Source organism: Polypterus senegalus, chromosome 9, assembly GCF_016835505.1.
Source record: "Polypterus senegalus isolate Bchr_013 chromosome 9, ASM1683550v1, whole genome shotgun sequence".
Classification (NCBI taxonomy): domain Eukaryota; kingdom Metazoa; phylum Chordata; class Cladistia; order Polypteriformes; family Polypteridae; genus Polypterus; species Polypterus senegalus.
Window position 1 is genome coordinate 15279698 of NC_053162.1, and position 14987 is coordinate 15294684.

At 37.3% G+C, this 14987-nt stretch overlaps 1 protein-coding gene across 2 annotated transcripts in view; it reads left to right on the forward strand.

Moving 5' to 3' along the window:
- The window catches only part of rgs3a (regulator of G protein signaling 3a), a 493869-nt gene that overhangs the window by 41710 nt on the left and 437172 nt on the right, over positions 1-14987 (forward strand). For both annotated transcript variants that reach the window (XM_039762724.1, XM_039762725.1), the window contains 3 exons: positions 1025-1119; positions 4091-4159; positions 7034-7094. In XM_039762724.1, the coding sequence (XP_039618658.1) occupies positions 1025-1119; positions 4091-4159; positions 7034-7094 (225 nt within the window). The remainder of the gene's footprint in view (positions 1-1024; positions 1120-4090; positions 4160-7033; positions 7095-14987) is intronic.

Consider the following 14987-nt stretch of genomic DNA (forward strand, 5'->3'; position numbering starts at 1 on the left):
ATTAGTTAGGTCATATGTATAGACAATTTTTTAAATAAGATACGCAACTACAAACTTCACGTGTGTGTATATATGGCAACAACAGGGGTGAATTTGCACAAAAGAAAAGATTGTTGAGGCTTTGAACACTGCATTTCACACTAGCAAAGAAGCCACTCTGGGGGCGTTTTATCGTTGAATTTCTTCAGATAAACTTTCCATTAATTCCAGAGTGTTAAGTGAAAAACGTTGCAGACGTGCAACATCATGTTTCTTTTAAATGCATGACATTTTTATTCGGTGCTCCAGCTATCATCACTTGTATTGTTCTTCAGCTCTGCTGGCAGATACTTCCTGAAACCTCATATTGGCTTGCCTGTCCTAAGTGACATTAACATTAGCCACCTCATTGTAGCTATAATCTGTTGTCAGTTACCTTTCATTTATTATTGTTGGCTTTAGGCACAATTTGATTATGCTAATTTGCAACATTGTGTAGAGAGTGACATGTAAGAAAAACATTTCAGCTTCAGTAATCTGTAAGTTATCACATATTGCGATATGAGAATTAGAATTCTTTTGGAATATGAATCAACCACTTTTTGCTGTATGGTTGGCCAGTCGGTCATTTTCTAACCTACTTAGTCCTGAATATGGTCATGGGGGTTGCTGGAGTCCATCTCAGCTAGCAATGGATACAAGTCAGGAACAGTCCCTGGACATGGTGCCAGTCCATCGCAGGGCAAACACACATAAACACTCACATGCACCCCAACCATACACTAGGGTAAATTTATTATCAGCCTGGAAGTACATGGAGAAAACACTCCAACTCCACATAGGGAGGAATCGGGATGCAAATCCTGGGCTCCTTACTGCGAGGCAGCAGCGCTACCACTGTGCCACCGTGCTGTATAGTGTAGATGCCAAAAATGTTAGAATGGGATTAAATGAAATTTTGCATGAAACTATCTGATTCTTATTATTTTATGCAGTCTTCATATGTTTAAATGTATTTTGTTATTTGTTGTTTCTTTTATTGCAGATCGCTCTCGCACCTAATTTAGACAGTACCAGTCGTCAAAAAACAAAGACCATTGCAGACTGTAAAAATCCAGTATTTCATGAAAGATTTGTATTGTAAGTATGAACCATTCATGTTATTATACTTGTAATGCTTAGGGGATTTAAACTTAGTGTGACCTTTTGATTAAGGCATTTGGTCATAAAAACACAAGGTTGCCAGTTCCATCCCCAGCCCTAAATCTTTGTGTGATCCTTACTGAATCAGTTCACTTTTCATGTGCTCACATTGTAGAAGTATTTATACTACATGAAAATAAAAAATATACATTAAATATAAGAGTGATTATCTGTCCAGTATTATTATTGTTACTTATTATTCATCTTTATCCAAGACAAGTTACAGTGTTTGAGATTGAGTTGTTTCGATTGCTTTAGTTTTTCCTAGTCAATGGTGTCAATAGATGGATGTGAAAACACCATCACAGGGTTTGAAGTCCAAAGCTTTAACCACTATGCCACAAACATCAGTGTTATATATTGTATATCGATGAATTAATTAGGGGCGGCACAGTGGCACAGTGGGTAGCACTGCTGCCTCGCAGCTAGGAGACCCAGGCTTGCTTCCCGGGTCCTCCCTGCATGGAGTTTGCATGTTCTCCCTGTGCCTGCGTGGGTTTCCTCCGGTTTCCTCCCACAGTCCAAAGACATGTAGGTTAGGCGCATTGGTGATCCTAAATTGTCCCTATTGTGTGCTTGGTGTGTGGGTGTGTGTGCCCTACGGTGGTCTGGCATTCTGCCCATGGTTTGCGTCCTGTGTTGGCAGGGATTGGCTCCAGCAGACCCCCGTGACCCTGTAGTTAGGATATAGTGGGTTGGATAATGGATGGATGGATTCTGTGTTGCCCTTTGCATGACTAGCAGGGTTTTTTACATTTCCCCGTCTAGTGGACATTTTGTGTATTTATTTAACTTTCATGCTTGGGACAGTATTTTTGCCCATTGTTTATAAAATGATAACTCATTCTTGTTTGAACTAATTCATCCATTTTCCATATCTACTCATTCTTTTACTAGTTTTGTAAATCTGTTGTAAACCTCCACAGATAACAAGGAAATATCCAGCCCAGGATAAAAAGCGAGACCACTGCACTTAAGCACACTCATGCATGTTTGGGAGCTGGGAAAGAACCAGCGTATTGTAGAAAACGCATATGGTCATCTGTGAGCTGTGAGGAAGCAGTACTCGTCACTGCACTTCCATGTTGCCATAACAGTGATGATCTTCTTCTTCTTTCGGCTGCTCCTGTTAGGGGTTGCCACAGAGGGACATCTTTTTCTATATTTCCTTGTCCTCTGCATCTTGTTCTGTTACACCCATCACCTGCATGTCCTTACTTCCTCTTGCCTGGCAGCTCTATCCTTAGTACTCTTCTCTCAGTATACCCCTCATCTCTCCTCTACATATGTCCAGACCAACACAATCTCACCTCTCTGACTTTGTCTCACAACTGTCCAACTTGAGCTAGTCCTCTAATGTCCTCATTTCTAATCCTGTCCATCCTCGTCACACCCAATGCAAATCTTAACATCTTTAACTCTGCCACCTTTAGCTCTGTCTCCTGCTTTCTGGTCAGTGCCACCGTCTCCAACTCCTATAACTAAGCTTGTCTCTCTACTATTTTGTGGTGATGAGGCTATCCTCTTTAATAAAACCCCTATGTACGTCCAGGTGTCCGTGTGTGTGTCTTCTGGTGAAGTGCACATGTGTGTGCCGCGCCACACATCGCAGAGTGCCCCACCCATGCGCTCGGCACCGTGGACGCACACACACTGGAAGCTGGGCACACAGTAAATGGCCTTGCCACGGCCGCACATGATAAGAAATAAAGGACACCATTGCTGGGTAGAGTTCTGATTGGGTAGTTGCGGCCGCTCACATAAAATCCATTGCTGGGGAGATGCCACACATTAAATAATCAGCTGCACACCCCCACAGATTAAAATACTTGCTGGAGAACTGCACAGTACTTGCTGGGGAGACGCCACAGGCACGATTATAAGCAGCACGCCACACATTACATCAGTTGCTTGGACCCTCTGCTGATTGCCCACTGTTGTGACAGAAAATTAAAGTCATATTACAGACATCAAAGCAAGTATTACGGTCAGAGAAAATTACAGGCATTTTACGGAGATACAAACCAGTATTACTGCGAGAGAAAATGAATGACACACAATACAGTGATGCATATTACAGCCACATACAAGCCAGTATTACTGTAGGAGAAAATATTACGGATGTATCTACTAATAACATGCCACCCAAAAAAAAGGACACGTCAAGTAGGACAAAAGACACAGACAATCAAATCCTATATAAGCAACATCTCCTGGAAGAACGGTCAGCTCAACAAGTAGGAAGGCTGAAAGACAAAGAAAAATACGAGCAAATAGATCGATTGAAGAAAGAGAAAATGACCGTCAGAAAAATGCTAAAAGAGAAAGACTCAGAAGAGCAAACCTTAGAAAAAGTTGGCATTTACTTGCCAGAACAAGTATTCAGCCACGGTCAGTTATATGTTGCATTATCAAGAGTTAGACGTTTTCCAGATGTTGTTGTCAAGGTTGTAGAGATTCCTGAACAAGGCAAACTGTTGCCAAACTCAGACAGAATATTTACAAGAAATGTTGTCTATAATGAAATTGTGATATGTTTTACACTAAGGCAATATTAATTATACTTACTGTATTGTCATATACGTTTCTATTTTATTTTTATTATTATTTTACTTTAGGCTTTTTGCAAAAATATTTTTGACAAAAAAAAAAATTAAGACAAGAAACAGAATGAAGTCAAGGTCCCTTGCCATTTAATATACAGTAGACTGTTCCTACTAATGTTTGTGCACTACTGTTCTAGCGCCCGTTATTGTAATGGGCTTAACGTCTAGTTAAATAATAATTAAAGTAGTGTTTTAGCATAACAGGTCAACCAGGATGTTTTTCTACCAACTACTGTATAATAAACATAAAATAATTGTTAAAATTCTTTATGTTTACTATTATGTATTTTATTTTTTGACAGTCCAGTGGGTGACAAAGATAACCACAAAAGGCTTTTAATTACAGTCTGGAATCGAAACAGAACTTCAAAGTAAGAAGAAATTTTATTTATGTTACACATTGTGCCTCCCTTGGTGCAGACGTTTAGGTAGTAGAAAATGCTTTTTTTGTGTTATTTTATATCCACAGCATTTGCTTTTATTTGGTCTTTGTTTGAAATATGTGTGTCTTTCACCTCAAGGCTATGAAAAATTAATGCTTACTTTCCATACAGACTAAAAGAAAAGCCTTGGTCTTTTTGTACATATGTGAATAGCAGTAAAATGTACAGTATATAAAAGCATTCTTTAATGAAAACCTCTTGAAATGAGAAAGTAGTAGGTTCATAGTTGGTGCGCTTTCACTTTGATGTGTATATGCACTTACTATCAAGCACAGAAGACCGAAAAGTGCACTTAATGTGCTAGTAAAACAGATGGAGATGTCTGCTATTGCTGGTTCTTTTAGATTTTTTCTACGACATACAAAGCTGCACAGCACCCCACAGATAATAGTAGTAATGTATCGTTAATAATAATATAGTATGCAGCAATTTATTCAATAAAGCTTTGTGGTGATGAAAGTTGCTATAAAAAGCGTACTGCAAAATGCTGCATGATCATTTCTATCAGTTTTATATTTCTTTTAAATTGCCATTGTAAAAACATTTGTATTCTCTAGTATTTTCTAGATTCAATCATAACTCCTCATACTGTACAGCTTTTGATGTCTTTGCCAGATTTAAATTGAATCACAGGCATTAATCAAATTACTTTATTTAAATTTACAAATCCTGCTAATTTCATTGAACAATGCTGTTCATGTTCTGTGCTTACACGGAGTTTACTTCCTGTTCTTTGGCATTGTTTCTTGTCACTGATTGTGTGTTTCCAGGAACTTTCACCCCCTTAAACTGAATATTCCTTTTTTTTTTTTAATTTTGCTTTTTATTTTTCACAAAGCAGTTAGGAAATGATGTTGAAAAGTAAAAGATGAATTGCTGGTCGTTATAACACAATATGAATATGCAACTGTGCAGGTGGCCACTTTTGTGAATTTAAGGTTGTTTTTATACTTTACTGGCCAAAGTAATAGGATAATGTAAGAAAGCAAATATTTCTGTGTTTATTAAATGTTTTCCCTTTTGTCATCCCTGATTGTCCCTAATTCGATATTTACATTACCCCTTTATCAATTTTTCTGCTCTCACGAACCAAGAATTTATTCATTTGGTTTATGATTGGATTCCTTAATTGCTGAAGCTCCTAGTGTGGTTTAACGAATTGATATTTAATCCTGCATAAATAAACTGGAAGGCTTGTTGAATAACTAAATAATTGGACCGCACATCTATAGTAGGAGGGACTGGGGAAATTCGGGTTTACAGATATCACTGCAGGTTTCCATATTATTACAGGAGAGAACACCAGTGGTGGAATTTGATAATATTATAGAGGTGATTCATTCAATATTGATTTTAAATTATTGCAACTCACAATGCTGTAGTGACATGAAAGAGTATAAGTGCCACAATCCTAAAATGGACTTGAATTAAATGTCTATACCAGGGATCTCAAACTCTAGTCCTGGAGGGTCACGGTGGCTGCAGGTTTTCATTCTAACCATTTTCTTAATTAGTGACCTGTTTTTGCTGCTTCTTTTGAGTTAATTTTAATTGGCATGCTCTTGAAGACTCAGACCTAATAATTCTTTCTTTTTCCTTAATTAGCAGCCAGACAATAATGAGATACAAAATGAGCCAAAACAGGACCAGCAAACTGTGACCATCATACAATATCTGAAAATAAAGGTGCAGGTCTCAGGAATGTTGATTTGCTGAGGTCCCAAAACATTTTAACAGTTCTCTTAGAAAATTAAAGAAAACATCAACAATTTTGAAAATGTCTGCTATTGCACAATGAGAGCAGCAACAGGCCATGGAATTAAAGAATAGGGGGTTTAATTAACAACAAATCTTGGCGCCTAATTAAGCAACTGATTGGAGTGAAATTGTTTGGAGTTTTAGGCCCTGACTTAGATGGTCTTCTGTTGGCTCACTCATTTCACATTTCATTTCTGTTTTAAGGAAAAAAGGGAAGCAATTCAGAGAAACAAGTTCCGGGGAACAAATCTTAAAAAGTAAAATTAATTCACAAAATTTAATTAGCAGCAAAAACACGTCACTAATTAAGAAAAGGGTTTAAATAAAACCTGGAGCCACTGTGGTCCTCCAGGACTGGAGTTGGAGATCCCGGGTTCATCAAGAAACAATATAAAGGACTAATGCTGTCTTCTGTTGTTCTCTTTCTGCCATATTTGGAACAGGGACTAAAGACATGTGCTTCTTTCTGTTTTACCATGGCTTCACCTGTCTTTATCACACTAGCCCCTTGTATTGACTGTGCAACACAATGTAATGCTGTAATGCAATTGTAATCGTTATTCCACAATTTATATAGATATGTACTTATAAAAATTGTGGAAAAACAATTACAACTGAGTACTTAATTATGGCATTAGACTGTATTACACAGTCACCTAGTCACAAACACCTAGTTACACTGTAATAATGCAGGAAATTATATATTAAGTACAGCATAATTAGGGATACCTAATCTAAAGTGTTAACCTTTCTTTTTACTTTTGTGGAATTTACAGTTCAAATGCACCATTTTGTATGTTGTTGTACTATATAAACAGAAAAGGGAAAGCAATATTCATTATGTTTCTTGGTAAACCTACATAGATGTATGATTAGTGACGCGCCACCTAAATTAGATCTGCGACTAATTTTTTCCCCTTAATTGAAGCTTTTCAAAATTTCATGTTTACATATCTGAAAATCAATATGTAGGGTATTGCATTAGATTCCAGATTTGTTTTGTATTTCTTGCTTAGTTTTTTGTGTTTTTGTCATGTTTTACAGAAAAAGTGAACTGCTTGGTTGCATGAGTTTTGGATTGCGCTCTTTAATTGCATCAGAAAAGGCAAGTTATTAATATTTTTCATTTTTCATTCATCAGTTTCCTTTCTTTTTGACCTTTTCTCTGTCCGGTTCACTGGTAATAAAATAGTCATTACTTTTCTCACAGCACACGTGAAATTTGGGCTCGAGGGGGTAGTTGCCAGTTAAGAGATGCTGGTTGATCTGTTTTGAACTATGGGAGTAAAATGGGATGCCTTGCTGAAAATCCACTCAGAAGGCTTCCCAACTCACACCTGAATATAAAAACGCAGGTGCTAACATCCTATATAGCTTATTAGCACATACCGTAGGTTCAATATATTTTTTAAGCAGTTCTAGGATACATTCTAGTTTTCTGCATTGACACCTTTTCAATAATAATATTATGGTATCATGGGAAAAATTAATGTCACAGTCTGTTTTAGTAATTTTACTATCACTTGGATATATGCCTTCTCAAACGTCCCATTTTAGTTAGTATCAGAATTATCATGTTGGATGAAATAAACACAATGCCTGTAGTAATGCCTGTACACTTAATGGAACAGATTTATATTTCTTTTGCATTTATAATGTTTCCAACATTTGGAGAACAGACAACACCTTGAGCAAACTGAAACAGTTATTCTGATGGCTCCTGAAACAATGCAATTGTGTACTTTTATAGCTGTGGAATAAATTCTCCTTTACTTTATTCTGGCTTTAGTAACATTACCTACGGATACCACAAATACTACCTCTGTGTTTAAATGCAGGCTTAGACATTGAGGGCAAAGATACCATCAAGTAAGCTATTTCTTATGTAACTAATTATATGATGGGGAACTTTCAACATCACACATCACTGACATGATTTGGAGTTTCCTCCAGAATAAAATAGGTGAGGCCTTCAAATGAAGCCAGGGAACAGACCAGAAACCTACCTGATCTGACCAGCAGAGGCAACCTTGACCTCCGTTAGAATCCTCAGGGCTTGTTTATACTTCATGCTCAGAACGCGTACACACCCGCATCATGGCTGCCATGCGTGCCCAGAGTTCATTTGATGCGTCCTCTGAGCAGGTCCTCAGAAATTAACGACACGTGTGCGCGAGTTGCAGTACCAGCAAAAAGTCAGAATGTGACGTCAGAGTCTGGTTACCATCTGCATGTGACAGAAAGCCGCTTTGTGGATCCTACAAGATCGATGTGCGTGCGCTGATCTTTGTTGAATGGTTCGATGTGGTGAAGCAAAATGCCGACATACAGATGTATTGGTGATGCTTTTATATTCAAGCGTTGCATATACCCAATCGTAATGACACTATCCATTTTAAAAGTCTCACATACTGTCTTTTTTTCTAGGGCATCCTCCTGACCTGACAGCAGCTGCAGTCAGCAGTAGATTGCCACACTGAACACATTAAATGTATGATATTCCAACTCTCTGCACATTTAGAATCCTTAGATTTATACTTGATATCACTTTCACTGTGAAATGCATTAAAGTATGTATGTTACATTTTACAGATAAATTGTTCATTTCGTTTAATTAATGAATACTGTTAATAAGTACACACATAGGGGTGACACGGTGGCAGAGTTGGTAGTACTGCTGTCTCGCAAGGAGTCACGTTGCTGATATTCCCTGCCTGGAGTTTGTTTTCCTGCTGGGTTTCCACTGTGTGCTCCGGCTTCCTTCCAAAGATATGCAGATTTGGTGACACTAAAATGATGCCAGCAGTATGTGTCTGCTTGTATTCACCTTGCAAGGAGCGGAGTCCTCATCCACGGGTTTTGTTTCTGCCTCGTGCCCAATGCTAGCTGGAATGGACATATCCCTGGACTAATGGATGTAATCATTAAACATTCTTTTCAGAGATATTGTGCTAAGGCATCATCGGAATTTCAGCCACCTGGTGGATTCCTCCAGATTTACGTAAAGTATGCGCCCAAGTATAAACAGTACGGTGCTTGTGTAGCAGACGTGTCTGCTGCAGCATGCATCGCGTCGCGTGAAGTATAATCCCGGCCTAAGGCACCTGCTGGCTCACAAAATGGGGAGATGGCATAAGCAACTATAACTAAAACAAAACTAAAGCAAAAGCCCCCACTGGAAGGAGAGTCACTGTCGACCTCTGGCTTGTGTGCAAAAAGGGCAGCAAAGCATCTTTATAAATCAATGATTTCTTATATTAAAAAAAAAATCAACATAAAATGAAAAGCTCAAAAAAGAGGCATGTTTGAGTTGCCTAAAAGGCCACACTAAGCAAGTCCCAATATGAAATCCAGAAATCACAATCTTTAAAACGGTGCTAAAAAATACAACCCAGAAAATGCAATACTCACTGTAACTTCTCCCCTAGGCCTTCACAGCTCACTGATATAACCAGTAGGAGGGCACAGGAGTTGTGACATCATGATGGTCCTGCCTCTTGGGGTGCCACCCACAAAGGACATGGAACATAAGAACGTTTAAAGGGACGGAACATGATAATAAACATAACAAAAAATACATAAAAATACGATACATAATCTCTCAGACAAACAGCAATAAAACACATAAACACATGTAATACCGTAACAATTACCATTAGGCTCTTTGATTTTTGGTTGACTTTCCATATGGTTGTGCCATGTACGCAAATGATTATGAAAATAAAGTTACTTATAGTTCAGAGAGAAAGGTGTATTTTATTGTATTAACATCCTGATTTCTGCAGATGCAGCAGTTAATCCTAGTTGTGTAGTGGGCATTTACAACATATATGGCAGGCCCTGCTACTGACTTACAAAGTTTGGCGTTCATCAGATGTCTTATATGGAAGTTCCCCAAGGACCCTAATGGCAAATTTGTTTTAAAAAACTGGCACAGAAAATAATTTATATGATTAAAACACATTCATTATGTCAAATCCTTAATGTGCAACATTCATCTTTGTGGTACCCTTCTGTAGAATCCTCCCTTTGTATTTACGGTATATGAAGTTCCGTCGATGTTGCCGTTCAGACTGTGGTACAAAACCTTATTTATCTAGTATGCAGACGTTATGGTTGTGTTTTAAGTGTAATTGTTTCATTTTTTCATAAGGCATTGTAAAGCATCTGATGTTAATTCCCTGAAGCTTTTTTAATTTCTTCTTTAGCATTAAAATTTTTCACTGAAACCACAAATTGTGTATATGAATTCAACACAAAATTAAACATATAAGGTAAACTGGTGGCTGTTCTTGTTGCTCTCACATACTGTAAACATCTTCTTTTTCCTGATATGTCTTTTTAAGCTTTTATCATTTTATTTATTGTGAGGTTTCTCATTTATTTTACTATATCATTTGCATGGTAATGGGCCAACAGATGTAAATGAGGTTGAATATTAGCTGCTCCGTTACATCATTCACTCTCCTTTATACTTTTGTCAACTTTTTAATAGCTATGACTTGGATATAATTAAGGTAACAATTTTTTTCATATATTAAAAAGAAGAGAATATCACGGTGTTCCAAAAGATGCATAAAGCATAAATCATATTCTTAGAAAGGTAAATCATAAATTATTATTTGGTACATTTCTAATTACTGAATGACAGCAGAAGAAGGAAGGCTTATCAAGCAAAAAAACATGCAGCTTTGTGGAACTGACTGGATTTAAGTCAGCAATTTTTTTTATTTAAAGCAGCTATACTGACTAATATGCATTAATGTAACAATGTAAGTTTATACCAGCATTAAATAACAGCAGCTTTTTTCCCAAAAGTTTTTTTGGTATATGTAAAAACAAAGGAAATATCTACTGTGTTTTTCTGCTAATTCCCACATGAGTGTCCTCAGGGAGCACTTTTGTTACACATTACTTAAACAAATGACTTTGGCAGAAACACTGAAACTGAGGATAAAGCATTACAGTTTAGAAGGGAAAAAACTTTCAGGGGAGAAGAATTACTGATACTTATCTGTTTAGGAAGCAGTGTGAAGCTAGTATAGCAAATTCACTGATTGCAGATTGTTTTTGCCTGTTGATTTTTGCAATGTGAGGAAAGTCTGACAGCAGTAGATTATTTTTTTTATTTTACTTTTCCACAATACTTAAATTATTTTGTTAAGTCTAATGGATTTTTTTAACTCCAACCCAGTAAATTAGTTTGTAGTTGCAGTAATTGAAGCTGATCACTCACATATACTATTATACTGCCAATTTAGAGGTGTTAAAGCTCCGAACACAGCTTTGTTGATATGATATATGGCATCAAACTTGAAAGAAATAAGCTTTTAATTTAATCTGTTTTAATTCACCAAATGAGTGGTGACTAAGAAGTTCAAACTGTACTGATCTAGTGAATCAAAGTAATAAATTAACTCGGTAATGCATGTATTGCAGGTTGTTGCGCTAGATAAATCAACCACCCCATTAAACTACTCACATGCCAGCAGGGATTAGAGCCTGTCTTGTGGGGCAACTAAAATGAACTCTGCACTGTATTTTTAGATAATCCTTCTGCAGTAAGAGGCACAAGGCAGGAACATTGAATGCAATAGCACTGTTTTGCAATTTCATCACAAACGAATCTACACTAGGCCAATTTAATGTTGACAGTGGGACTTGTTGAACTACTTCAAGAACCTGACATTTTGATGGTATGGTATAATTTGAGGTTCTTTGATTTAGCACAGGAGTGTCAACTTCAGTCCTGGAGGGTTGCATTGGCTGCAGGTTTTCATTCTAACCATCTTCTTAATTAGTGACCAGTTTTTAATGCTAATTAACTTCTTTAGCCTTAGCTTTAATTAGCTTGACTCAGGCCCCTTAGTAGTTTTTTCCTTAATTAGTAGCCGGACAGTAATGAGGCATAAAACAAGCAGGGCATGACCAGCTCACCTGTACCCATCAAATAAAATCTGAAAATAAAGATGAAGGTCTCAGTAAGGTTGATCCCTCAGGTTAGCAAAACATTTTTGGAGTTCTTAGAAAAAAAACAGAACATCAACAGTTTTGGAAATGTCTGCTGTGGCAAAAAGAGAGCAGCAAGAAGCCATAGAATTAAATAACTGGTTTAATTAACAGCAAGAATTAGCTTCTCATTAAGGGAACAGTTTGGAGTTTAAAGCCCTAATTTAGCTGGTCATATGTTGGCTCGTTTCATGTCTCATTTCTGTTTGGCTGTCATTTAATACTTAAGACTTAATCCTTAAAAACAGGGCTATTAAAATAGAGGGAAAAGAAGTTAATTAGCAGTGAAAACTGATTAGGAAAAGGGTTAGAAAGAAAACCTGCACCCACTGCGGCCCTCCAGGCCTGGAGTTTGACACCCATGATTTAGCACATGCAACCACAATGGTGAGCAGTAAGCCGGCAGAAATTAGACACCGGTAGAAATCTGTCAAATAGGAGAACTTTCGTATATCTTTTTTTTTTTTTTTTTACACAGTGGTTTAGCACATCAGAAAGCTTCCTTTGTTACTTCTTGCAAAAGTGACACACGTGTTTCAGTGGCATGGAGTGGACGTTCCATTATCTTCTGAAACAATGCAACACATGGGGAGATGAATAAAGACAGTGAAGACTGAACATTGGGCTATCTTTGTGAAAATGGAAGAACGGGTGGGACGTGGTACTTGGCCATGAATGATGTTGTCTTTTGGAAAAAAAAATTATTTGAGTACAACTCTTTTGAAATGCTGGCAGATGTACTAAATCACATGCACGCACTCGCACATATTATACGTTGCTTCTCAAATGTAAATTGCTATCACAGTTTCCTTCAGTCAAATATATAATGAACACAGAAAAATATTACTTTTAATCGCTTATTTTTCCAGTACATGTAAGAAAAAAGATCTTGCACTAATTTGAAAACTATTGATGCTCCTTGTTATTTCAGTTACCAAAAATGTAACTTGCCTAAAATTGCATTGGAATGTTTTTGCACATTTGGAACACAAAGTACACAGCCAGTATCAGTTTGACTTGGGGAAAAGAGAGCATGTGGGGTGGAACATTTTGGATGTAGTGTGCTGTGTATAAAGAGCACAGTGATGGCCCTCATTGGGCTTTCTTTGTGAACATAGAAGAACTGTTTGAATGGCACTTGGCCAAGAATTAGTTGCTCTTTAGAAAAGAATAATAAAGGATTCGAATACAGCTATATGGACATGCTGGTGCACATATTTAGTAATATATACACACTTGTGTGCATTGAATTACATACACATGTGATTTTCTGGCATTTGCGTACGTGAACAAAGGGAGCAGACTGTTTATTGTTCCTTTTGCATACATTGTTGGTTATGCAGTGTCTGTGCATTGTAGTCGTAACACACCTTGGAATACAAAGTACACTGTTGGCATGAATTTGACGTTTGCTGTGCTCTATAAACACTTCATGTTCTCTCCACAATTTGCGTGTTATCCTCTTCCCATGTCAGATTGGGGCTGGCTGTATACTTTGTATTCTGACAGCTTTGCTGCTCTCAGTCACTTGGCACACTTTGATGCTGGCTGCCTACTGTGTATTCCAAGTTGCGTGGACTTTTCTTTTAAGAGATTTTTGCACTGATGCCAGACAGGTTTCATTCTAGAACCGTGTTTATTTCTGGTAAATTTGTTCTCTGTTTGGTTTGTTTAATTGCAGTTTACATGACTGTTCAAATATTATGAACAGTAATCTTGTTTGATTGAAGTTTAAATTTAGTCTCCAGAAATTATTTTGATATAAATTAAGCGGGTAGGACTTCATTTTAAACATTTTTATTTCTTAGGTCTATATAGTGATATGTTCCATTACCATTCAAAATTTTGTAAATGTTATGAAATATAATTTTTCTTATATCATCCATTCCTATTTACAGTGTTCATTTGCACAATATTTTCTTGCACTGTGCTTCTTCCAGGTGATTTGTCTGTCTTTGTGTATTCAACGTTTTGGCATTCACTTCTATTCACCTGCCACCATCATAGATCTGTAATTTTTCCACTTGTTTAAAAAAAAAAAAATGCTACAGCACTGAAAATAAACTTGCTTGTAATGTAAATTCTTGTGCTAATATGTTCGATGTGGGTTTTTTAAAATTTTTTTTACTTGATGCAACAATGTTGGAGTTGTAACCTTTCAGTTGAGGAACTTTGGGGAAGGCAGGATTCAAACCATTTCAAGTCTTATTAATTTTCATGACCACTTGATTGGTGACTATTCAACTTCATTCTCATTTATCTCAAAATAATCTCTACGAACGGTTCCAGTCTGGTTTTCGCCCCTCCATTGTGCAGAAACGGCACTAGTTACTAATGACCTCCTTATGGCAGCTGATTCTGGTTTAATCACTATTCTCATCCTCCATGATCCGAGTGCGGCATTTGACACCATTTGTCATACCACTCTTCTTAATAGTTTACCCACACACCACTAGATTGGTTCAGATCCTACCTCTCAGGCCGCACTCAGTTCATTCAGTTTAAAAATTTTCATATCCCAACCCACCGCTGTGACTTCAGGTGGGCTCTGTCCTGGGGCGCCTCCTTTTCATTATTTACCTCCTTCCCTTCGGCAATATATTTCATAAATATAACATTAGCATCCACGATTACACCCAGTTCTACCTCACCAGTAAACCTACTTCTTCCTTTCCACCTTTATCGCTTACTGATTGCATAGCAGAAATAAAATCCTGTTTTTTTCACATTTTCTTAAATAGTGACAAAACTGAGGTTTTCCTCATTGGTACAATATCAGCATTATCCAAAACTGATCATTTTTCATTTGATATTGATCATTCCTCTGTCTCCCCTTTCCCGCAGGTTAAGAGTCTAAGTGTCATCCTTGACAGTACTTTATCCTTTCAGTCCCACATCATCTCCCGGTCAGCATATTTTGTAACATTAATCGTATTTGCCCCTCCCTCACTCCCCACACCACTGCTGCTCTTGTTCATAGCCTTGTCAT